The 26,484-nt window shown below is 36.1% G+C and overlaps 1 protein-coding gene across 5 annotated transcripts in view; it reads left to right on the top strand.

Annotated features, from left to right (window-relative positions):
* Positions 1-26,484, top strand: part of OPHN1 (oligophrenin 1) — a 617,232-nt gene that overhangs the window by 483,254 nt on the left and 107,494 nt on the right. For all 5 annotated transcript variants that reach the window (XM_082376596.1, XM_082376595.1, XM_082376597.1 and 2 more), the window contains 3 exons: positions 10,896-10,980; positions 15,813-15,871; positions 17,040-17,145. In XM_082376596.1, coding sequence (XP_082232722.1) covers positions 10,896-10,980; positions 15,813-15,871; positions 17,040-17,145 — 250 coding nt within the window. The remainder of the gene's footprint in view (positions 1-10,895; positions 10,981-15,812; positions 15,872-17,039; positions 17,146-26,484) is intronic.

The following is a 26,484-nucleotide window of genomic DNA, read 5'->3' as shown; positions in this document are numbered from 1 at the left end:
CTCTCCTCACGCACCCTAAAACAATGGTCTCTTGCCTCTTAGGCAGTTCCAGACACTTTCCCGGACTCCCTCCCGACTAGCTGTGGCACACTAGCCCCCTTCAGGCTGTGTTCACACAACCAACCCCAGTCCTCTCCCTGGGATCTGACCTCCGAAGCCCAAGCCTCAGCTCCCAGCCTCCACCCGCCCTGTCGGGTGAGCAGACAAGCCTCTCAAGCTGGTGAATGCTGGTCGGCACTGATCCTCTGTGCAGGAATCTGTCTGCTTTGCCCTCTGCACGCCTTTTTGCGCTCTCCTCCATGGCTCCAAAGCTTCCCCCCCACACCCCTCTGTCACCGCCAGTGAAGGGGCTTCCTAGTGTGTGGAAACTTTTCCTCCTTCACAGCTCCCTCCAAAAGGTGCAGGTCCTGTCCGTATTCTTTTGTCTCTGTTTTTTCTTTTTTCTTTTTGCCCTACCCAGGTACGTGGGGAGTTTCTTGCCTTTTGGGAAGTCTGAGGTCTTCTGCCAGCGTTCAGCAAGTGTTCCGTAGGAGTTGTTCCACATGTAGATGTATTTCTGGTGTATTTGTGGGGAGGAAGGTGATCTCTACGTCTCACTCCTCCATCCATCTTGAAGGTCTCTCTCAAGACTGCCTTTTGAAGACTGCCTAGAACACCTTTCGCTAAGTGCTCTGGTCTACCCTGACTGTTTTTCAGTATTTTTACACTTTGCGTAGACTTTGTCTTTCTGGTGCTAGCTTTAGATTAATCTTAGACCTCTAGTCCTCTTTGTTTCTCATGAATGAACTTTTCCCAGCATTGCCCTTGCTTCCTGCGAAGGTTTGTGGAGGGGGACTATGAGTGATACCTCACTGGGATTTGGTGTTTATTTTCCTACTTACAATTAATTTGGAATTTGGGTGTTCTCTGTGTTTTCATGTGGAGGGCATGGCTTTGTGTACTTTTGTGTTTCTAATGGTTCTGTGTTGTTTTATGGAGGATGTGTAGGGAGATTTAGATTTTACATGGCCACAATTACCTCAACGTAAGCGTTTCCCATACGATTAAAAATGCTTTGCAAATATTTTAATGGCTGCATAATATTATGATAGACAAAAGAACCAAAATTTATCAGATCATTTCCTTCTTACTGAGCATTTCATTTGTCTCCTTTTTTGTGATTACATAATTTGTGGATGAATTCGTTCTAATGTTTACTTTGCATAGATTTGCCGAAGTAGAATTATTGTCTCAAGGTTATAAATATTATTAATAATCTTGATATTATTTGAATCCAGGGAGAACCAGTAGATCATGTATGGATTTATTTTAATCACCTAACTAAGGTTGCTTCCACCTTTTTTTCAGGTAGCACCCCTGTCTTCTACATATATAGCAGGAACCAGGTCTGAAATAGCTGGGAGGCATCAGTGTGGCTATTTCTGGTGTTTACAACCAGTATCTCTGCCTATTGATGGAACCATGTGCCATTATTGGTTATGAAATATTTGAAGATCTCCTGCAGCCGTAGTTTATAATATTTGTTTTCCTATGAGTGTATTGTCTTTTATCACTCTACTTGGGACACATACATATACAGCAACAACAAAAGGACAAGTGACCTTTATTTCAGCTCTCCTTTAGTCTGCCATCCCTGGGTTTTATAAGTGAAGAAGGGAGATAAGCAAGAGACTGAGCTGGCAAGGCTGTAACTTGGTGAAACTGATCAATCCTCACATTAATCATTACTGCCTTCACGACTTGTGTCAGAGACTGATAGTCTCATTTTTCCTCCACTTTCTGTTAGTGACTTCTCTTTCTTCCTCTCACTCGATCAGTTTTATCAACTGCAAGTAATCAAAGCTTATCTTACTGTTAATGCAACCAGAATTTTCACAGTAATATCATATTACTAATGTTTTCTTCATTAGTTCGTACACTCTGACATGACTCGTGTGTTTTAGAGGAGCCACTATGACCTTCTTGCTATTGTGGGGGTATTTTTGTTGTTGTGTTTTTGTTTTTGTTTTTCTGCCTCTAAATGTGAGGGGAAAAAACATTGTGCCCTCATTTGGAGTGGTGGTTAGAACTTTGACCAAGATATTCCTATGATTATTTTTACTCCCAGTCTTATTATCTATCACATAACAAAACATGACAGGAAAACAGCCTCACCCTAGAATCACATTTGAGAAGTTGTTATTCAAAAACAAAACAAAACAAAACAAAACAAAACAAAACTTCCCAGGCCTAATCCTGGACCCAATGAAACAGTCTCTTGTCTTGGGATCCAGGAATCTGTATTTCACAAAACTTCCCTAATGTCTCTGATGCAGTTTGTCAACTGACTATAGGCTCATTTTGGGGATGCATAGTTTCAGTGCATATTCTACATCAAACGATGACCCCAATATAGCTCTCAAATGGTCATCTCTGTTCCAGTTTCTAGAACTTGTTAACCTTGCTATATATTCATGACGTGCTCTAGGGTGCATACAAAACTTCATTTTCTAATATGCTCAGAATGTCATTCCCAAACCAAGAGCCTATAAAAATTCATTTGGTTTTCTGTGAATTGAATGGTTATTTTTTTATATTTTAATTCTTCTGTTAATTTGAAATTGAATATGTTTGGTGTGAAATAGGGATCTAACTGAATTTTTTCCAAATTGTTAATTTTCTATGCTCCATTTATTGAATGTCTTCTTTTTTCACTAATTTATAATGCTGCTTTTATTGTATATTAAGTTCTTATATTTACATGATGATCTTTTTATGAGCTCTTCACTTTTTCCACCTGTTATTCTTGTACTAGTATGACCTTGTTACTGTTGTAGCATCTTTAATCATTTTCCTATCAAGTAGCACAAATTCTCCCCAATTATTCTTCTTTAAAAAAATGTTTAAGCCATTTTTGCCAACTCATTGTCCCATGTAAACTTTTTATCATGTTCCAGAAAACATAAGCTTTTTGACATTTTTATTTGAATCCTATTAAATCTAAAACTTAATTGAAGTCAAGTTGATAACTTTTCAATATTTAGTCTTTCTGTACAGAATCACAGTATATGTTTTCATTTATGCAGTTTTCTTTTTATATTTTGTACTTTTTTCTAGATAAGTCCTAAATGTTTACACATATTTATTCCTAGGTTTGATTATAAAAATAACATATACACACACACATGCACAGAGTGCCAGTTTTTCCTATTATCAATAAATTTTTGAACTGATTATTGCTAGTGTATAAGATGCTTATGATTTTTGTGTCTTTATTTTCTGACCAAGGATTTTAACAAGCTTTCCTGTGAGTTTTAACAATTTTTTAATTGTTTGTCTTGGGTTTTTTGGGTGGACAGTTATGTCATTGACAAATAATTCTTACTCTATCTCCTTTCCAACAGCTTTAAGTTTCCTGTTCCTTGTTTAATTACATTAAATGTCCTAGCTGTTCACTGCCTTTGCCATTCATTAAAATCACCTGGAGAATTTAAAAAACAACCAAGACTCACCTCCAGAGGTTCTGATTTACTTTACATAGAGAGGAGCCTGGGCATTGTTATTTTCAAAGCTTCTCAGAGATTTCTAGAAGTTAGGTTTGAGAATCATTGTTCAAAACACTCTGATCCAATGATAAGTAGTAGTGGTGAAAGAAGGATTCCTTTCTGGCTTCTGATCTTAAGCTTTAACTATGATATCAACTGATCATTTGAGACAGATTCAATGGTGTACTGGATGCGCTCATACTGGCTCATGAGACCTGACTTTGCACATCTTTTCCCAACTTCAAGTTTATTGACATCATGTGGTAGCTTGGAATTGGCCCCACTCCACAGAATTTGACAAATGCTGCAAATCAAGGCTCCCCTCCTCTCCCAGCATACCATTGCAAATATTTCCTTCTATTCCTAGTCTAAGGATAATTTTTATCTTCATTACTATTTGAGTTTTATTGAAGCCACCTTTCATCATATTGACAAGTTATCACCAAAGTTTTAAAACTTTCTATTTCTTGCAGTAATTTTTTTTAGAGGGATGCCTGTATTCTGATTCTTCAGAGTGTTTCCCTTCTTTTGAGCTACATGGACTTTTCCTGGCCCTAATAACTTTTCAGTTTGTTGTTTCTATTACATTATAGACAAGGAGGAGTCAAATTTGGGTTTGTAAGATATTGGTTTGAGTTCTTGCTCAAAAGTTTCAGGTCCAAATGATTAGAAAAGAGAAACATTATTCCAACAATCACTGCTGTGGTAAACCTCAGATTCAGAGGGTAGTTCGTTTGGGTGGAAAAGAAAATCTCAGTCACTAACTTAGAGGAATATCTTGACTGCATGTTTCTCCAGTAATTCTCTATAAATACTATCTTGTCACAAAGATGTGCATAAGAATTAGGCAATATAAAGCTGAAATTGGCATTCTCTGAGAAGTAATTGGAATTCAGAGACCATAGTCATGTCAGTTACATGCAGACCCATATGTTTTACAATCAAATGAGCTGAAATTTGGGTAGATAGATTCTTTTGAAGATTAAAAAGCCTAAATGCAACACATGGCTAAATTGATGGCCACTTTACTTTCACTGAGAATGGACAGGCCTTGGGCAGGGCCAAGATTTTACACAAATAAGGCTGCAGTAAGCTTCAGAATATACCAATTACCAATTTATATAGGAGGATATTATTCTCAGTCAAGCAATTGAAATGTTGGTTCTATAGCTGGGAATCTTTTGCCTTTACTTAGTGCAAAAGGATGAAGCTTACCTACTTTATGCCAGACACTCTTCTGAGAGAAAAGGATTATATAAGGGGAAGCACAGGCACAGGCTTAAAGTGGTTGCCCCTCTGGAGGGCATAGGCACTAAACCTTGTGGGCATCACTACAGCACCTTCGCTGCCAGCATGCAGAGTGCAAGAGCTATGGAGGTGTGACTACTTCCACATGTATTTTGATGGGTGGAGGCAAAGGGCTGTTGTAAGCCATGGCCACCACAGAGAGTCCCCACTGTTGCAGTGCCCAGTGGAGCTGTGGGAATGGGGCTGCCTCCATTACCCCAGACTAGTAGAACCACATGTACGCAGTTCCAGCCTGGGAGAGTCACCCGCACTGAACTCTGACCCAGGAGAGCTGCAGAATGTGCTGTGCCGACCAAGCCATGGGAGCAGGGCCACCCAAAGCCTTGGGGACAGGACCACTACCCCAGTGTGTCTAGAAGGCAGGATCCCCAACCAAACTGGCCTTAAGATTTGGGACTTGTTCAGTACCAGTACCCCTTTCTATTTTCCTATATCTTCCTTTTGGAATGGGAGTGTTTGTTCTATACCTGTCCCATATTTGTATTTTGGAAGCACCTAACATGCTTGATTTCGCAGGTTGCCAGCTGGAGAGCAGTTTGCTTCAGGATGAATTATCTCACCAGTATCTGATTTAGTTGATATTTAGATAAGACATTGAACTTAGACATTTTTTTAAATCATAAACTTTATTTAACCCTGTATATTAAGAATATTACCAATTTAATATGTAATATAACAAATTATTAATGAGATATTTTACATTCCTTTTTGTACTAATTCTTCAAAATGTGGTGTCTATTTTATACTTACAGAATATCTCAACTCCAACTAACCACTATTTTTCTTTCCATTTTTATTGAGATATAATTGACATATATATGTTTAAGGTGTACGAAATAATGATTTGACTTACATACATCATGAAATGATTACCACAATAAGCTTAGTAAAAATCCATAGTCTCATATAAATATAGCATAAAAGAAATAGAAAATAAGATTTACTCTCTTAACAACTTTCATATATAACATAGAGCAGTGTTAATTATCTTTGTCATGTTATAAATTACATATCTAGTACTTACTGATTTTATAACTAGAAGCTTGTACCTTTTGACTGCCTTCATCTAATTCCCCCTTCCCTCATGCCCTGTCTCTGATAACCACAAAGCTGATCTCTTTTTCTCTGAACTTGTTTGTTTGTTTTTGAAGTATAATTGACCTACAACACTGTGTTAGTTCTTGGTACACAAGATAGTGATTCAATATTTCTGTACATTTGAAAATGATCACCATGATAAGTATAGTTGTCATCTGTCACCTTACAAAGATATTACATAATTATTGACTATATTCCCCACACTGTACATTTCATAATGTAACTAGAAGTTTAATCTCCCTAACCTATTTCTCTCCTGCCCTCAACCACTACTCCACTGACAAGCACCTGTTTATTCTCTTTATCTATGACCCTGTTTGGTTATGTTTTCAGGTTTGTTTTGGTTTTTTTAGATTCCACATGTAAGTGAAATCATACAGTATTTGTCTTTCTCTGTCTGACTTATTTCACTTAGCATAATACCCTCTAGGTCCACCCATGCTGTGACAAATAGCAAGATTTCATTCTTTTTTATGGCTGAGTAATATTCCACTGTATATATATATACCATATATTTCTTATCCATTCATTTGTCAATGGACACTTAGCTTGAACCTCCTTACCTTGGCTATTGTAAACAATGCTGCAATGAACATATGGGTGCATATATCTTTTCAAATTAGTGTTTTCATTTTCTTCGCATAAATACCCAGAGTGGAGTTTCTGGACTTTATGGTAGTTTTATTTTCAATTTTTAAAGGAATCTTCATATTGTTTTCCATAGGGGCTGCACCAGTGTACATTCCTACCAACAGTGAATGAGGGTTCTTTTCTCTACATCTTCACCAACACTTATTATTTCTTGTCTTTTTGATAATAGCCACTCTGACAGATGTGAGGTGTTAGCTCATTGTAGTTTTGATTTGCATTTCCCTAATGATTTTGAACATCTTTTCATGAGCCTGTGGCTATCTGTATATCTTCTTTGGAAAAATCTCTATTCATGTCCTCTGTCATTTTTTAAATTGGGTTGTTGGTTTCTTTGAAGTGGAATTGTATGATTTCTTTTTTATATTTTGAATATAAAAATAATATATATATTATCCTTGTTGGATATATCCTTGTTGTGTGTGTGTGTGTGTGTGTGTTGTATATATGTGTGTGTGTGTGTGTGTGTATATATATATATATATATATATATATATTCTTGTTGGATATATCATTTGCAAATATCTTCTCGCATTCAGTAAGGTGGCTTTTCATTTTGTTGATAGTTTCCTTTGCTGTGCAAAAGCTTTGTAAGTTGATGTAGTCTCACTTTTTTTTTGCTTTTATTTTCCTTGCCTGAGGAGACATATTCCAAAAAATATTACTAAGACTGATATCAAAGAGCCTACCGCTTATGTTTTCTTCTAGATGTTTTATGGTTTCAGGTCTTGTATTTAAGCCTTTAATTCATTTTGAGTTTATTTTTGTATATGGCATGAGAAAGTAGTCCAGTTTGATTCTTTTGCATGTAGCTAGCTGTCCAGTTTTCCCAAACCATTTATTGGAAAGAGGGTCTTTTCCCCATGGTATATTCTTGCCTCCTTTGTCGTAGGTTAATTGACTATATAAACATGGGTTTATTTCTGGACTCTCTATGCTGTTCCATTGATCTATGGGACTGTTTTTGTGCCATTACCATACTATTTTTATTACTGTAGCTTTGTAGTATAGTTTGAAATCAGGACATGTGATATGTCTACTTCTGTACTTCTTTCTCAAGATTGTTTTGGCTATTTGGGGTCTTGTGTTTCCATACAAATTTTAGAATTTTTTGTTCTACTTTTGTGGAAAATGCCATTTGTATTTTGATAGGGATTTCATTGAATATTACTTATATTACTGTTATTTCTTTCTAGTTCAATTTCATATTGGTGTAAGGTTTTATTCTTTTGAATTTATTAAGGTCTGTTTTATGGCCCAGAATGGGGTCTATCTTAGTGAATGTTCTGGATGAACTTTAGAAGAATGTGTATTCGCTTTTGTTGGATGAAGTAGTCTATAAATGTCAATTAAATCCAGCTGATTGATGATGCTGTTCAGTTCAATTACTTACTGATTTTTTACCCGTTGTATCTGTCAATTACCATAAAGGAGTGTTGAAAAGCACATGTTTCAGTGCTTTTTTGTTGGATGCATATCTTTTAAAGATAGGTATGTATTCTTGGAGAATTAATCCTTCTATTTAATGACCCTCTTTATCCCTGATAATTTCCTTGATCTGAAGTCTGCTTTGTTTGAAATGAATAGAGCTACCTCAGCTTTGTTTTTGATTAATGTTAGAGTGGTATATCATTCTCCATCCCTTTTTTAATCTATATGTCTCTTTATATTTGAAGTTGGTTTCTTGTAGATAATATATAATTAAGTCTTGTTTTATAATACACTCTGACAGTCTATGTATTTTCATTGGTGTATTTATACCATTGACATTTAAAGTGATTATTGATATAGTTGGATTAATACCTACCATACTTGCTACATTTTTCTGGTCATGGTCCTTGTTCTTCGTTTCTTTTTTCATTTTCCACTCTTTTTCTGCCTTCTCTGGGTTTAACTGAGTATTTTTTATGATTCTATTTTTTCTCTTTGTTAACATATAAATTATACTTTTTTAAAACTCTTTTTTAGTGGTTGCCCTTGCATTTGCAACATACATTTACAATTTATCCAAGTCCTCTTTCAAATAATACCATACCACTGCGCTGTAAGTGCCAGTACTTTATAACAGAATGTTTCTAATTCCTCTCTTTAATCCCTTATAACATTTTTGTCATTCATTTCACTATCCATAAGCTATAATCACTGAATACATTGTTGCTATTATTTTAAACTTTTACCTCTTAGAGCAGTTAAGAATAAGAGTAATAGTGTTTTGTTTACCATCATTTATTCCTCCTCTAATACTCTTCATTTCTTTATGTAAATATGAATTATTGACCTATAGGTTTCTCTGTGAAGAACTTCTTCTAACGTCTCTTGCAAGGGAGATCTACTGGTGACAGATTTTCTCAATGTTTGTTTATTTGAGAAAGTATTTATTTCTCATTCACCTTTGAAAGGTAATTTCTTTCTTTCAGGCTGGTCTTTTTTTTCTTTTAACACTTTAAATATTTCATTCCACTCTCTTCTTGTTTACATGGTTCCTTGAGAAAAGTTGGAATAATTCTTATTGTGCTCTTCCTTCAGTAAGGTGTTTTTTTCTTCTGGCTTCTATCAAGATTTTTTCTTTGTCTTTGGTTTTATTCAGTTTGACTGTGGTATGCTTAGGTGTAGATTCTTTTGATATGTATCCTGATTGGTGTTTTCCAAGATTCCTGGATTTGTGGTTTTGTGTTTATTATTAGTTTTCAGAAATTCTCAGTCATCATTGCTTAAGATATTTCCGCTGTTCCTTTTTCTCTTTCTTCCCCTTCTAGTATTCCCATTGCATGTATGTTACACCTTTTGTTATTGTCCCACAGTTTTTGGATATCCTCTTCTGTCTTTTCCTTTCTTTTTTTTTTTTTCTCTTTGCATTTTATTTTTGGAAGTTTATACTGACATTTCTTTAAGTTCACTGCTTATTTTCTCACCTGTGTCCATCAAAGGATTTCTTCATTTCTGTTATGGTGTTTCTGATTTCTAAAATTTCCTTTTGATTCTTTCTTAAAGCTTCTATCTCTCTGCTTACATTAATCCAACTCCTTTTTTTAATGTTGTCCACTTTACCCATTACAGTCCTTGGTATATTAATCGTAGTTGTTTTAAATTCCTAGTTTGATAATTATAAAGTATCTGCCATATCTGAGTCTTATTCTGATGCTTTCTGTGTTTCTTGAAACTTTTTTTGTCTTTTAGTGTTTTCTTGTAATTTTTGTTGCAAGTCAGACATTATGGGTAAAAGGAACTGAGGTAAATGGGTCTTTAGTGTGAGGTTTTATTTATCTGGCTAGAGTTTAGCCTGTGTTTTTTGGTTGCTGTATCTGTAGGTCTCAGGGGCTAAACTTACCTTTGGTGTCCTTGTTTTTATTTCCTCTACTGTCTTTTGTTTTCCCTAGAGACTTCTTAAATATTGTCTGAGAAGAATAATTCTTTTAGTCATATTCCCTTGTTATTATCCAGGAAGCCTGTTGATATGGTGGTAAGGTGTGAGGGCAGGGGTAGTGTTCTACAATTCTACAATATGTCTCAGTATTTTAGTGAACCTGTGCTTCTGGCCTGTGACTTTCACAAGTATTTCTCAGTTTTGTTTCAGTTTTCCCCCTTAGAAGAGACAGGAAGGGATTTCATTTCTGGAATTGGGAATTTCCCCCTTCCCAGGTCAGTTAAGCTCTGGTAAAGTAGTTTCTCTTGAGGGTAGGCCTTATTAAGAAGAATGAAATGCTCTGTGCATATTTTTAAATGGCTAATTTTCTTATCTCCTTCTCAGAATTACAGTAACATGAGGGAATTTTTCTCAGATCTTCACTGTGAGGACCTGATAGGGCTCCTGGAGGTAAAACTCACAAAAGCTTGGGAGTCCCCTAGGACTGGGCCTTCTTAAAATTTTTAACTCTCAGTCTTGTCCACACTGAGCCGCTAGCAATTTGCCAATTACAGATTGGGTTTTCCTAGCCCTGTACTGTTTCCTAAGGAGTTTTCTACCCTTGGGCTTCTGCTCTATAAGTTTTGATTCTCTGTGTCTGCCTGTCTGTTTCTTCAGTTTGCCTTATGACCTCAGTTCTCTGATGGAACTAAGAGGAGTTGACTTTCAGTTTGTTCCTTTTTTTTTCTTATTGTGTGAATGAAAGAGGTGGCTTCCAAGCTCCTTACATCCCTAGTTCAATATAAGGGAATTTTTGAGACCTCAAAGACATGTTTGTTGTAAAGTTTTCATCTTTTGAAAACTGGTCAGAGTAACCATCTTTTAATTAATGCACTTTATTTTTCTTTTAAAGGGATAAAATATAAGATCTTGTGGAATGTTAACTTTTTTCTCATTTTTTTCTTCTCAAATAGATCCTAAATGTCCAGGAGATGTTGATTTTCATAATAGTGACTGGGACATTAAGACAATCACCAGCTCCTTGAAATTCTACCTCAGGTATATCTGATATGATTTGGAACATTCCTTTTCAGAGTTGATGAAATATTTCTGGATGGAGATTGGAGTTAATGTGGTCCCAATTTTGGGAGGTTGGGTAGGATTGCTAAAGAAAATAATAGTGAAAAAAATTTCTGTCAAAGAAGAATGTGCATTAGGAGACTTTTTAAAATTTGGGAATTTAAGCAAGGGAAGCATCAAAATAATAGAATAGTTATTGAAATATGGCTTTTTTGAAGAAAATTGGCTTTAAAAAAGATTATTTAAAAATCATGCCCTTAAAATAACTGAAGTTTTGCCATTGTGCACAGATAGGGTGATGTCACAAATGGGCTCACTAGTAAAATCAGGAGTTGTGACATTTCAAGGTTGTTAACATGTTTTAGTGGATAATAACCATTTTGAAACATTAAATTGCATTTACACAAACATAATTTGTGTATTTGTATGTCTTTTGTTATAATGGAAATAAAAACCAAAAAACTACAACCATAAAAATGTTAGAACTGAATGAAGTGGTGGCAGTCGGGAAAAAAATTAACTTACAAGCAAAATTTGGGGATGCACAATGATGATGAATATATCATTCAGTTTACTGGCATAGATTTATATTGCGTAAAAATATTTGTGACATATACACTTTTTAGAGTCATTCATTTCTTACCATTTTCTGTGTCCCATGTATGCACCATACTTTATGTGGTAGAATGTCTTCTTTTCAATTACTGTACTCTTTAGACGTTAAGATAGGCACTTTAGGTATGGGAAATATCATTAATCCAAAATAGATTGGGTCCCAGATATTGCTATTAAATGACCTTCTGCTGTAGCATCATCTTAGAACTTTAAGTAAACATGAATGCTCTTTCCAGGAGTATTTCTCCTGCATATGCCAAAGAAGAAAAGCACTGGCGTTGGAGGGTTTATTCTGTGCTAGGGTGTGTTCTAGTTGCTTACGTTGACAATATCATTGTTTTTTTCTCACAATAATCTTATAAGATAGGTGTTACCATACTCATTTTACAGATGAAGAAATTAAATCATACCCCTCCCCCATTAAGTAATATTCATGATCATGGCTCATATTATTTGAACCTAAGTATCTCTGACTTATAAGGCCACTGGTATTGGAGCACCTTATTCCCCTATTCCCCACTGCCCAGGGGCTGTGACCTTCTTGGAATTGCTTGGGTAATTTAAGAAAGACAGAGTAATCTGCTATGCATACTTTCAGGAGACTCGTGATGATGAGAATAGTGCAAGTAAATAACTGTGTCTCTAGCCTACTTAAAAGGAGTTATTTTTTTTCAGAGATTTATATAGAGTAAGTCCCTCCCACATTACATCTTTCCCAGCTTATCCCATAACAAGCAGTGTAGCTTTTTTGAAAGATGAGAAGATCGAGCCTGAAAGTTTGAGTGGCCTGTAACCCCAATAAGAGATATTTGTTCTTAAGTGTCATATCCATGAACATTTAATATGTACTAGCCAGTCAGCACCCTTTAGATTTCTTAAATGTGTCAGTATTTTCATAGTGGACTTCCTCCATCTGTGTTCTAGGCACCTAACTCACCCCTTGTCTCCAGCATTTCTAGAAAATTACTCCAAAAACCATCCCTTCTCTCTTCTGTATCTTTACCCTCTCTCATTCAACAGGCTCTTTCCTCTCAGCATGTAAATATGCTCCAACATTACACATCTCTTTGCATTCATTTATTCTACCATTCACTAAACCATTCAGTAAACATTTCCTGACCTACTCTATGCCTAGCATGGTGTCTGGCAGTAGGCATATAGCTGTGAGTAGATATGACCTTAAAAAGGTTATAGTCCAGTGAAGTGGATAGACAAAAGACAAATAATTATACAAATATAATGTGCTATGATAAGTGCTCTGAAGGAAAAGTGCAAGGTGCTATGCAGTCATATAATAGGAAGGCCTAACTTATTCTGGTTTTTAGTTTGGAATGAGGTTTGAATTATAACTTGGAGTCAACTGGGGGTGGGGGGAGGCAGTTCCAGACAGAAATAACTTCATATGCAAAGACCTTGAAGCAAGAGGAAGACCCTTTTAAGAAACTACATGTACCAGTTTATGTGGAGTATTGAGTGTAGACAGGGAGGGAGAGATATGTAGGGGCCAGATCATGCAAGGCCTTTTAGGACATTTTAAGAATTGGGGTATGAATTTATATTAAAAGGAATGAGAATATATTGAAAGATTTTTAAGCAGGAGGTTATATGATGAGATTTGCATTTTGAGAAAAACATAGAGAGATGAGATTAGAGAGAGGCAAAATAAGTAGAGGTGGAAACCAATTAGCAAGCTATTGCTGTGGTCCCGGAAAGAGATGATGCTTCTGTGTGGACTAGGGAGTAGCGGTGAGGATCGATAGAAATAAGCATATTCTAGAGATTTAGCGAGTAAACTTGGATATGAAGATGGAGGAGAGGGAGATAAAAGAATGGCTTCCACATTTCCGGCCCATACAACCAAATGATGGTCATACATTTACTGATTTGGGAAACATAAGAAAATGACTAAATTTGAGGGATATGACAAGTTAGGTTTGGATATGTCAAATTTGGGTGTCTTTGAAGAAATCAGGACAAGAATTTTAAGTAGGCAATTTGATATATAGGAAATATATAGGAATGAAACTCAAGAATTCTGGGCTTGAGCTAAAAAATTGAGAATCATCAACAGTGTAGATGATAATTGGAGGCAGGAGCTTAGATGAGATTGCCTAGTGAGATATTTCACCCCTTCCCAATCTAGCTTCAGTGTATGAAGTAATATACACTCCCTGTCTCTGCTTCTTAATGTCCCAGTTTACTCCTTAACCCACTGCAGTCTGACTCCCGCCCCCTCTGCTCTACTGAAGCTGCTCTTGCCAAGGTCACCAGTGATTCCCTCAATTCTAAACACAATGGACAATTGTCAGCCTTTACCTTATTTGACCTCTTTGTAGCATTTGAAGCTGTTAACAAGCCCTCCTTGAAACTTTTTCTTCTTTTGGATTCTGCTAATCCATTGCTTTTGGATTTTCTCTCACCTCTTTGACCATTTTTAGAAGTCCCTTTTATGGACTTTCTACCTGGTATTTCCTAAGGCTTTCCTCTCTTTTTACTACACTGAGGGGATGGAAAATTCAAATATCCACAAAAGCCAGGACATGAAAATGACTGAAGTAGACTGCTTTCATGTTAAACTTGTTGCATATAAAACCTTTACTTGCATAGCAATCCCTTTGTTTATATATAAACAGCAATATTCTTTACTTCCACAAATAACCATATGGACCCAATATAGACAGATCTTTCAGTTTTTCAATAGAGGCAGACAATATTGATTTTTATGTGAAATACACAATTTTTTCATATTCTGATGACTCATTCAATTCCATTTCTTTTTTACACACTACTCTGGACAGGGAAGAAATGTTGAAAGGTCTCATGTAGCTGTTGGCTGCCAGTTTGTCATCTTTCCTTGAGCAGTGGTATCTGTTCTCATGGTTCTAATCACCCTCCTAGGTTCATGATTTCCACATCTACTTCTCAGATTTAGAAAGGCACTCCATCCATCTTCCTAATAAACATCTGCCTTTGGCTATCCCAGAAACCCTTCTGACATAGCATCTCCACTTCCCTCTCAATCAATTTCTAATCTATTCAGTCACCCAAACCAGATTACTCTCTCTGTCACCAACATATGCAATTGTTGATGGAGCTCTGTCTTTAATGTCTTTCAAATGACTCTCCTCACATTTTCTTTCTTTCCCTAATGGCACTATTTTCGTTTAGGCCTTTATTATTTCTCACCTAGATTACTACAATAATAGCAGTGGCAAGCAGTATAACGTAGTGATTAAGAACATGGACTTGAGACAGACTGCTAAATTCTGCCACTTACTAATTGTGTGGTCTAGGATGAATTATTTAACTTTTCTGAAGCTCAGTTTCCTTATCTATAAAATGTAGATAATAACAATATCTACCTTACAGGGTTGTCATGAGAATTAAGTGAGTAAATATATATAAACCACTTAGTGGATAGTTTGTTATTATTATTATTATTAGTGTATTACTTCCTTCCTCTGAGCCATGCATCACCTACATTTTGTATATGGAACTCTCCTCAACTAGACTATTAGCTCCTTGGAGGTTTAGACTTTGTCTAACTCATCTGGATCCCCAATACCTGGCACAATGCCAGTCACAAGTAGGGGCTCAGCCAACATTTTTTTTTTTTTGGCTGCAGCACACAGAAAGCGGGATCTTAGTTCCCCAACCAGGGGTCGAACCCGTTCCCCTTGCAGTGGAAGTACGGAGTGTTAACCACTGGACCACCAGGGAAGTCCCTCAGCCAATATTTTTTGACTAAATAAAGAAACCTATTTGAGGCTCAATTTCCTTCTCCATTAAATGGGGATTTGAATTACTGCTTCACCTCACAGGATCTTTGGAAGGATCAAATGGGAGGACAGATATAAAAGCATTTTGGAAACTGAGGAAGTATCCAACTGTAAGGACTTCATAGTAGCATTCATAGTGGGTCCACTTTGGAATTTTGCAGGACTGATTTGTGCCTCTTTTCACTTTGGGGAACTAATTGGAGACCCTGCACAAGGTCTCAGCTCATACTTTTATAGGTCTTCTGTCGAATTACTAGCAACTAGGATTCCTCTGACAAAGTTTCAGATGAAGAGAGAAATGTATGTAGTCGTTAATCTGTGGAGCTCAGAAACTTCAGGCTTGCTGCTCACAGAACTGCGCATCTAAGGCCTTGCTACTCCCTCCCCAAAGGAACTTACAGTCTTCATTAATTTCAGGAATCTTTCTGAACCTGTCATGACCTATAGACTTCACAAAGAGCTGGTCTCTGCTGCCAGTAAGTATTTATGTTACTTAGTTAATTGTGTTGTCCTCGCTTCTAAGTAATGTTTACAGCAACAAGCCTAGAAGACTGCTTGAGGGAAAGTGAGGGAAAAAACAAACATATACACAGATTTTGTCCACTGTCAAATGAGAGTATTCTTACTTGCTAACTCAAGTGTTGTATTATTTTTCATAAATCAATGTTAGTTGAGTGAATTGGAGAAAACTGGCTAACGAGGGATATGACAGGTCTGAGGACTTTATTGATTGATTTGCCTCTTACATCAGAACAAGATGGCTCACATTGCCAGGGGACAGCAAAATGTTTCCATTACAGTTACTATTTCAGCATTTTTTCAGCACTTTGCCTTTTCAAATGCTTTTCAATTGTGTTGTGAATTATTACTCCTAATCTTTTAGTGCTAGCATCATATTTTTTTAGATGATAAGACCGATGGTGAGGGTGGAGGGGTACATAGGAAATAAGGCATATAGAATCACTCAAAAAGTTGGCAGCTGAAGAAGCATTAAAAGTTTTGGCTGAGGCCACTGTATGAGTATCCCTCCCTACCTTGATGTGACTCTTCTGCATTATGCCTTGTATGGTATTTAGGAAAAAGATTCAGGGGATTTGTCTTCATAATGAATCTTTGTTGAGGCAAGAGAGCTTTGATCTTTACTCTGAGGTCTCTCAGTGATTTTCATAGGAACCTAGAGGCAGAAGCATACCTCCTAGTTCCACAAGGAAAGTGGGTGGGCAAGGGATTCCAGCTGGAAGTTTGCATGTGGAACTTTAGGAGCAACCTGCTGTATCCAGAATTCTGACTTGCTCTGAGACAGTCTCGTCTTCTCTACTCATATTTCTTTTCTCTTCTCTCTTCTATTTCTTCATCTTTCTAGGCCTATTTCTTTGTTTTCAATCTATGTTTTTATCTTTTAGTCAGTCTCTCTCCCTCCCTCTCTTTCTTTCAGTGTCTTTGTTTCTTGGTCTCTCTTTGTCATTGTGTCCCTGTGTCTATATATATCTCTCTCTTTTCATCTCTTTGACTCTATGTGTCTCTGATTGTCTATGTCTGTGTGTGCACATGTGCGCCTGTGTGTGTGTGCCTGTGTGTATATGTATGAGAGTTTGCTTGATCCAATTGCCCAGAAGGCAAAACTATCTCTCTGTTCTCTCTCAGAGTCTGACAACCTGGATTATCGGCTGGGAGCTATTCATTCCTTGGTATATAAGCTACCAGAAAAGAACCGAGAGATGCTGGAACTTCTTATAAAACACTTGGTCAAGTAAGTAACTTCTAGGTTTTCAGGAAGAGTTCCTATTAGAGGGCTGGCCCACATGGTAGCACTGCAGATAAACTGTCTGTCAGCTCATTAAGTCCCAGCCCCCAGCTGCTTCATCCTGGGCAGTCTGAGTGCTCTGTGAGAAAGGCAGTTTTCCCTTTACCCTTATATATATCCTCTCAGGGTCATCATGCATCTTAGTTGAGGGGTTGTCTCAGTTGAATGGTAACACCAGGTAGAATGGTGGCTGAATACAGGCTTTGCTGTCAGGTAAACGTGGGTTCAAATCCCAGCTGTGTAATATTAGGAAAACCTCTCTTAACCTGTTTGGTCATCTATAAAATGAGAGTAGTATTCCCTACCACATAAGACTGTTGTGTGGATTTGAATGAACACAGGTGAAGTACGTGGCACATAGGAAGTTCTCAAGACATGTGAACTATGATTATGGTCACCTTCTTTGCCTGGGTGTGGCATGTAGGAACAGATAGCAGCATTTCAGAGAGTAGGTCTGGTGATGGGCTCTAAGATGGGTGGGTGTAAGGGGCATGTGTGCCCGACTGTAGTGCTTCCTGGCATGAAGGTTCAATGTTGTGAATAAAGATGAATTTACTTGACTCATAAAAGGCTAGCTGCTCTAAGGAAACAGTATGGTGCAGCAGAAAATACTCTGTCCAGGAGTCAGCAAACCTGGGTTCTAGTGTCAGTTCTGCTACTAGCTTTCTTGAGGACCATGGGCAGGTCACTCTTAAGACCACTCCTGGTGTATTAAAAAGTAAATAAGTGAGACAACAAGCTTAGAAAAATTGTGATGCATTTTAAGTGTTTGTGTTTAACAAAATAAAGCTATCAGCACACTCATTAATGCATTGATGAGATATTTTAACCTCATTTGGAGAATATCTCAAAAGACCTAAAATTGAGGCCCTTAGTGAAGGTTAAATGGCCCTCTTTGCCTCCTGCTGTAATAAATCCTGATCACTCTGTACCTCTGGACCTCAGGTTCCCCTGTGATATGATAATATCTCTCCAAGATCTGACCAACTCTGACATTCTAAGTTTTTTGTTTTTTGGGTTTTTTTAATACGTCTATAGCCAATATTGCAGACAAATAGGCAGAATTAGCAAGACAATGGCTTTTATACTTATTGCCAATGCTTGTAATTTGGGCTAATAGCAAACATTAAAAAGCATTTTCTTTCCAAAAAATTGTTTATGATAATCTCCGTAAAGTACAAAAATCAGCACATGTTGTTAATTTGAAGTTGCCCGGGGAAAAGGGACTTTGGGTTCAAATTTCAGCTTTATTGCTAATTTGCTATGAACCTAAAGAAAGTCCATCCTACTCTCTGGGCCTCAGTTTGGTCATCTATAATATGAGGGGACTGGAATAGCTAATCTCAAAGGGTTCTTCCAGCTCTGACTTTCTAAGAGTCTTAATATGTGACATGAGCTAAGGATTCAGTTGAAGATTCTCCTACTAGCAGTTAGTGAGAGACACCTACCTCCCTCCACCCAAAGGCTGGCCATCTATCTTACTTGAAGAATCTTGCTCCTCAAAATCCTTAGAACAAAAGGAGCAATAGACACAAACACACAAAACACAGAACTAGAAAGACAAATAACCTTAAATATGTGAAAAACTGTGCAAGTTCACTTGTAATAAGAAAAATGAAAATTAAACCTACATTGAGATACCATTTATTGGCAAACCCTAAAGCTTGACCACATTCTGTTTATGAGACTTTGGGGCACAGGGAGTCCAACACATTGCTGGTGTTAATGCAATACAAATACAGACCTACAGGAGGGGAATTTGGCAATATCTAAAAAAATCTGCATCTTCAGTTATCCTTTGACCCAGCAACTCCACTTTTAGGCATCTACTCTGAAGACATACCTCCACAAATACAGAACAACATATGCACAAGTTTGTGTCAGTGCAGTGTAATTTTTAGTAACAAAATATTGGAAACAACATAAATGTCCAACAATAAGTGACAAGTTATGTAAATCATGGTATATTCAAGCAATGTGGTATTATATGGTCATTAAAAAGAACGAGGAAAATATGAATTTTGTTTTTGAAGTGATTTCCAGATGCATTACAAATTTCCACCAAAAACTTGTACACAAATATTCATAGCAGCATTATTCATAATTGTCCAAAGGTGGAAACAGCCCATATGACCACCAAATGCTGAATGGAAAAAACAAAATGTGGTATAAACATACAATGGAAAATTATTCAGCCATAAAAGGAATCAAGTACATGGATGAACCTTGAAAACATTATGCTAAGTGAAAGAAGCCAGACACAAAAGGCTACATATTACATTACTCCATTTTTATGAAATGTCCAGAAAAGACAAATCTATAGAGGCAGAATGTAGGTTAATAGTTGCCTAGGACTGAGACATGGGAAGTAACAGCTAATGGTTACAGGGTTTCTTTCTGGAGTGGTGAAAATGTTCTGGAATTAGATAGTGATGATTGTTGGACAACTCTGTGAATATATTAAAAACCATTGAATTGTACCTTTTAGAAGGGTAAATTTTATGGTATATGAAATATATCTCAATAAAGCTGTTATAAAAACAAACTAATGAAAATGGTTACTAAGGGGGTGTTGACCTGAAATAGACTATCAGATATTTCTTCAGCAAAGATGGGTTTATTTGGGATGAGCAGAGATTTGTAATTTGGAATCTGCAACCATGCCAAACAATGGGCAAGTCCCCACATGATGAGGGAAGGACAACACTTTTATAGAGGGGAAAAGGAAGTTGGGAGGGCTATAGTAAACAAAGAGTCCATGGCTTTTCATTGGCCTGAGTCCTTGGCAGGAAAGAAAAATCTGTTTTCTTCCTGTTGGGCTCTGCTATCATGGCAGGGTATGAGAGCTCCCCCTTCTGGTCTCCTGACTTTATTTAATTGAGGCTTCTCTTTTGTTTTCTTTTTTACAGGGGATAGGTGGTGACTAGGGTGGAAGGGACAAGGATGAGAGCTAGATTCCTCTGAGTCCACCTCCTTCTATGGTTTTGACTTTTGAGCCATATTAATATTTTAGGTATCCAAAAAGTAAAAATAAATCAAAAGGAAAACATTACAAACCCTAAAATGGAATGCAAAAAAGCAAATGAATCTAAATGTTTATCAAATTCATAGCATAGTCATACAGAGAAAAGTTATTTCATCTAACTTGTCAACACAGTCTCTGATTCATGCTAATGAAATATATTCTAAAAACAGGAAAAACTGCAAAAAAAAGTTGTAAGCATCACCCAGTAGGTTTATTAGTACTAGTAATATTATAATTATAACTTGAAATTATTTTATGTATATGTATCTCATAAGGATAAAGTAAAAAATAGTAAATATATTAATATTGTCAGAAGCCAAGGTTTATGGTGTAAGAAAAAGAGATATGGATACAAAATTCAAGATGTAAAGAAAAAAAAATTCTATAATGGTAAAGTTGAATTGAGAATGCCACTATGAACTCATGATTTAAAAACAAAACAAAAAATAAAAAAAATAAAAAATAAAAACAAAACAACAAAATCTTCTCTTCACTTAACCAGTCTTGAAATGATTCTACCCAAAAAAGCAATAAACACATGTAATGCCCAGATCTTTTGTCTCTAAATAACATTCCCTTCTCAAAAGTGCCAAGTCTTCTTAGAGAACTGGCTGATTCCAGGTCTGGGGCAAGGAAAATACAAGGTGAGCCTTGGATCAAGTATACCTTTGTAAGCAAAGAAGAGCTCATGCACTAATAGGGTCATGTCACAAAGATTCAGAATCTGCTTGAAAAGGCTGACACTGATTACATCTGGAGCAACCGAAACATCAAAAACAATGAGTGCTGTATTTGGTAATAACATTTTGAATAAATAAAAATCCATGGGAGGTAGTTAGAGTAAGGAAAGCCCTTTATTACTGAAGAATACCAGCTAATAAATGTGAGAGGAATGATATAATTAGAAAAACTAGTTTTCAAAAAGCTACAGTAATCAAAACAGTGTGTTACTGGCACAAAAACAGACACATGGATCAGTGGAACAGAATAGAGAGCCCAGAAATAAACCCACGCACCTATGGTCAGTTAATCTATGACAAAGGAGGCAAGAATATACAATGGAGAAAAGACAATCTCTTCAATAAACGGTGCTGGGAAAACTGGACAGCAACATGTAAAATAATGAAATTAGAACATTCTCTAACACCATACACAAAAATAAACTCAAAATGGATCAAAGACCTAAATGTAAGAGCAGATACTGTAAAATTCCTAGAGTGAAACATAGGCAAGACACTCTTTGACATAAATTGTAGCAATATTTTTTTGATCTGTTTCCTAAGGCAAAGTAAACAAAAGCAAAAAAAAAAAAGAACAACAACAACAACAAAAACTGGGACCTGATTAAACATAAAACCTTTCACACAGCGAAGGAAACCATTGACAAAAAGACATTCTACCAAATTGGAGAAAATATTTGTAGAAGATATGACCAATAAGGGGTTAATATCTAAAATATATGATCAGCTCATGCAACTCAATATTGAAAAAACAACCCGATTAAAAAATGGGAAGACTTGAATAGATATTTTTCCAACGAAGGCATACAGATCACCAGACACATGAAAAGATGCTCAACATTGCTAATAATCAGAGAAAGCAAACAAAACCGCATTGAGATATCACCTCACACCTGTCAGAATAACTGTCATGGGGGGGGGTGGGATGAATTGGGAGATTGGGATTGACATATATACACTACTACGTATAAAATAGATAACTAATGAGAACCTACTATATAGCACAGGGAACTCTACTCACTGCTCTGTGGTGACCAAATGGGAAGGAAATCCAAAAAAGAGGGGATCTATGTATACGTATAGCTGATTCAGTTTGATGCACAGCAGAAACTAACACAACACTGTAAAGCAACTATACTACAATGAAAATTAATAAAAAACACATGGACAGCACCGGATTATTTTGATGTTGTAAATGGTAAGGACAAAGTGTCATGCAGTGTTGATTAAGTGAAAGGTACTCATTGCAAAAGCAAGGGTGTAAGGGTGAGTAAGAGGAAAATAATGTTTAATTGATAGCTCAGAAAAGTATTAATTTTATAATCTCATGTTTTGAATCAATCAAATGTGACACATTATAACCTGCTACCACTTTTCATACAGAGAAGGTAGCATTTGGCAGAGTTTAAAAATCAGAATTCAGCTTTTATAGAAAAATAAATAAGACTTTGGATATGAGTATAAGCTTGACATAACTAAATGTTTTTGAGAAAAATTAATAAAAAGGAATTTTAAATGGATGCTCCAGTTCCTACATCATTTGTAAGTTTTTTTCCTAAGTTCAACAGTATATCATAAGAATAAGTGGAAACATCCTGGAGCTAAGGGATAATTTTGACGATGCTCTGCAAGTAAACACTACTGATCTGCTACCAAATGAGGCCAACTCCAAGGAAACCTTTGCATTCAAACCAGGAAATATCTCAGAAGAAAATGCAACCCACATATTCATTGCCATTCATTGCCATTCAAAGTGTGGATAAAAGCAATTTGACATCCAAATTGTAATGTTGAAGTATCCAACATTACACAATTTGACATCCAAATTGTAATGTTGAAGTATCCAACATTACACAAGTAGCTTTGTTTATTTCTCAAGCAGATCACAGTCCTGGTGAAAGTCATCCAAATCCCAGAGTTAACATTTCTACCTTGGTATTGTCAGTGGTTGGATCTGTTGCAATTGTTAGTGTTATTTTAAGTGCCACTATTTATATTTTAAAGAAGAAAAGAAATGCAATTAGATCGAGGACTGGATTTTAATAAAATAAACAAAATTGAAGGATACTGTGAATTTTAAAATTCTGTGTGGATCATTAGCTCATGAAAATAATTTTAAGAAGTTTGAATGGATATGTAGATTAAATATAAACACCCAGAGATATTTGAAATACTGTAAATCAATATTAAAAGTATAATTTTATTTACTCATTGTTTCATTTATCATCCATAGTGATAAATAAAACTCTTTTCTTCTTTCTAAACAAACAAACAAACAAAAGAATGACTGTCATCAAAAAGGAACCCTAGTATGCTGCTGGTGAGAATGTAAATTGGTGCAGCCACTATGGAAAATATTTGGAGGTTCCTCAAAAAACTAAAACTAGAATTACCATATAATCCAGCAATTCCACCCCTGGGTATATATACAAAGAAAACAAAACACTAATTCAAAAATATACATGCACCCAAGTGTTCATAGCAGCATTATTTACAAAAGCCAAGATGTGGAAGCCTAAGTGTCCATCAACAGATGAACTGAACTGATAAAGCAGCTGGTATATATACATACAATGGAATATTACTCAGCCATAAAAGGAATGAAATTTTGCCATTTGCAACAACATGGATAGACTTGGAGGGTATTATGCTAAGGAAATAAGTCAGGCAGAGAAAGACAAATACTGTATGTTGTCACTTATATGTGGAATCTAAAAAATAAAACAAACTAATGTACATAACAAAACAGAAACAGACTCACAGATGTAGAGAACAAACTAGTGGTTACCAGTGGGGAGAGGGAAGTGGAGAGGGGTAAGAAAGATAGTGGTAGGGGACTAAGGTACAAAGTACTATGTATAAAATAAATAAGCTACAAGGATATATTGTACAACACAGGGAATATAGCCAATATTTTATAAATTTGAATGGAGTATAATCTATAAAGATATTGAATCACTATGTTGTACACCTAAAACTAATATTGTAAATCAACTACACTTAAGAAAGAAAACAAAAAGAAAAACTACGAGTTTGCAACCTCAGCACCCTGTTTCAGGCATGGATCAAAACCACTGAGTAAAAGATTTTTCAGGAACAAGATATTCATATAGTTTCAAAGTATTACCCACAGATTACTTACTAATTACAAATGGAAACTGTATCTTTACAATGAAGTTATCTGGCAAATACCACCTTAATTAATTGATCAAATTTAGCATCACTAATAATGATACAAACTGACCGTATCTACCTCCTGATGGGATACAGTAAGAAGTATACAACATAAACAAATATTTTTGCCAAGAATGTTTAACCCCAATCAAATTTAGCCTTTTATGTTTACAGGAAATACAGGGTATAGAAAAATGCAGAATGTTTGACATTCTTTGAGACAACTGGCTTGGAATTTTTATAAAAGTCAATGTCCTGGGGATAAAAGGTAGTGGTACTGTTTTGTATTAAGAGGCTAAAGAAATATAAACAAATGCAGTGTATGAACTTTGGATCTAGATTTGAAACAGCCATCTATAAAATAATTTTTTCATGACATTTGAGAAAATTTGAATATGGACCAGATATCGGGTGATATGGAATTATTATAAATTTTCCTTGATATAAAAATATTATTGTGGTTTTGTAGGACAGCATGCTTATTATTTGGAGATGAATACTAAAGTATTTAGGGTTGAAGCAATTTACTTTTAAAGGGCTCAGAAAAAATATATACAGAGAAAAAGCAAATGTAGGAAAATGTTAGTTCCTGAATTTAGGTATAGACAGTATTAATGTTCATAGTACCATTCTTTCGATTTTTTTGTATCTTTATAACCAAGAGTTATAGGGAAAATGCAAATAAAAATAGGCTTAGTTCCAACAGGGAAATTTACACAGGAGAAGAATATCTATGTGCTCTCAAAATTCACATAATTTTCCTGCCTGCCAACCACTGCTTTCATAAGCTATATGATAATTATAACTTATGCCTTCATAGTGTGTTCCCACTGCTGGCCCATTTTCTAGGCTAATAACAGGCAAACACAAACTGACATCAGCCAATTTGAGATTCCCAATTATTCCATTCTTTTTGCTTTTTACCTATTGCTTCCATTAATCTGAAGTAGGAGAATGGTACAGGTTACCTCCCCCACAATCTCACAACCAGTGGCATATACAATGCAAGCAAGCCTCAGGCCTAATTCTGCCACTCATGCAGGTATTTATCTCGAAGCAGATTCAAAACAGTTGTACAACCTGTTCTGTAAACTCAGTGAAGTCTCAGCTCTCTTTCCTTTCAGTTGCTCTGACTGCATCACGCATTAAAGTTTAAATTGAAACAGATGATATAATATTACAGCAATGCAGTTGTAGTCAGGCAATAAAATCCCATGATCTAATGCCCAAATGCAAGACCCCTTTGCAATCCTAGGCTTGGGCTACCATTCTAAAGGGTGTGAGCTCTTAGGCTTATTAGAATCTTCTTATTTTTGTAATAATAGCACTTCTGTTATTTCTGAAGCAATACCATTGCATTGTAGAGATTGAAAAATATAGAAGAGCAAAAAAAGTCAATAAACAAAAATAAAAGCTTTCTATTCTCAGCATCTAAAAATCACTACTATTAATATATTTGTGCTTTTTCTTCTGGATCTTTCTGTGAGTGTGTGTGTGTTTATGTATACACACACACCCCACACAAACACATTTACATTTTTTACCAAACTGAGGTTATGCTGTTCAGTAACACCAAACTTTTTTCAGTTCAACAGTTTCCACCTTTTTTCAGTTCAACAAGTTCTACCTCTCCAGACCATATTAACATTTCCTTAGTTGACCCCAAAATTAGTTGTTCTGTAGAGTCTTTTTTTTTTTAACGTCTTTATTGGAGTATAATTGCTTTACAATGGTGTGTTAGTTTCTGCTTTATAACAAAGTGAATCAGTTATACATATACATATGTTCCCATATCTCTTCCCTCTTGCGTCTCCCTCCCTCCCACCCTCCCTATCCCACCCCTCTAGGTGGTCACAAACCACCGAGCTGATCTCCCTGTGCTATGCGGCTGCTTCCCACTAGCTATCTATTTTACGTTTGTTAGTGTATATATGTCCACGCCACTCTCACTAGTTTTGTCTACTTTTTCATTGTATTTTTCAGCTTGTTCCCCTATTTTCTTTATTTCTTATAAAGTAGAGGTTGTATTTTAAGGCTAGATGGGTTCAAGTTAACTATTTTGGGGGTAGAACACATCATAGGTGATTTTGTGTACCTTATGCTGCATCACATCTGAAGATGCGTAATATTAGTTGACCCACCTTACTGATGTTAAGATTGATCATTGCTCTATTCTAACCTGTCAATGAAAGCTTGAGAATGTCTATACAATATTTCTAGCCAATCCACAATCCATTTATCTTGACACATCTAAGCAATGAGAAGTCATTTTGCCATGCTAATTAGCCATGCTAATTAACAGAGCCATTGGTTTTGATTGGAGATGAGGTTAGCTGAAGCTTATAG

The sequence above is a fragment of the Balaenoptera borealis genome (assembly GCF_965194805.1).
Source record: "Balaenoptera borealis genome assembly, chromosome: X".
Lineage (NCBI taxonomy): Eukaryota > Metazoa > Chordata > Mammalia > Artiodactyla > Balaenopteridae > Balaenoptera > Balaenoptera borealis.
This window is presented reverse-complemented; position numbering and strand designations above follow the sequence as displayed.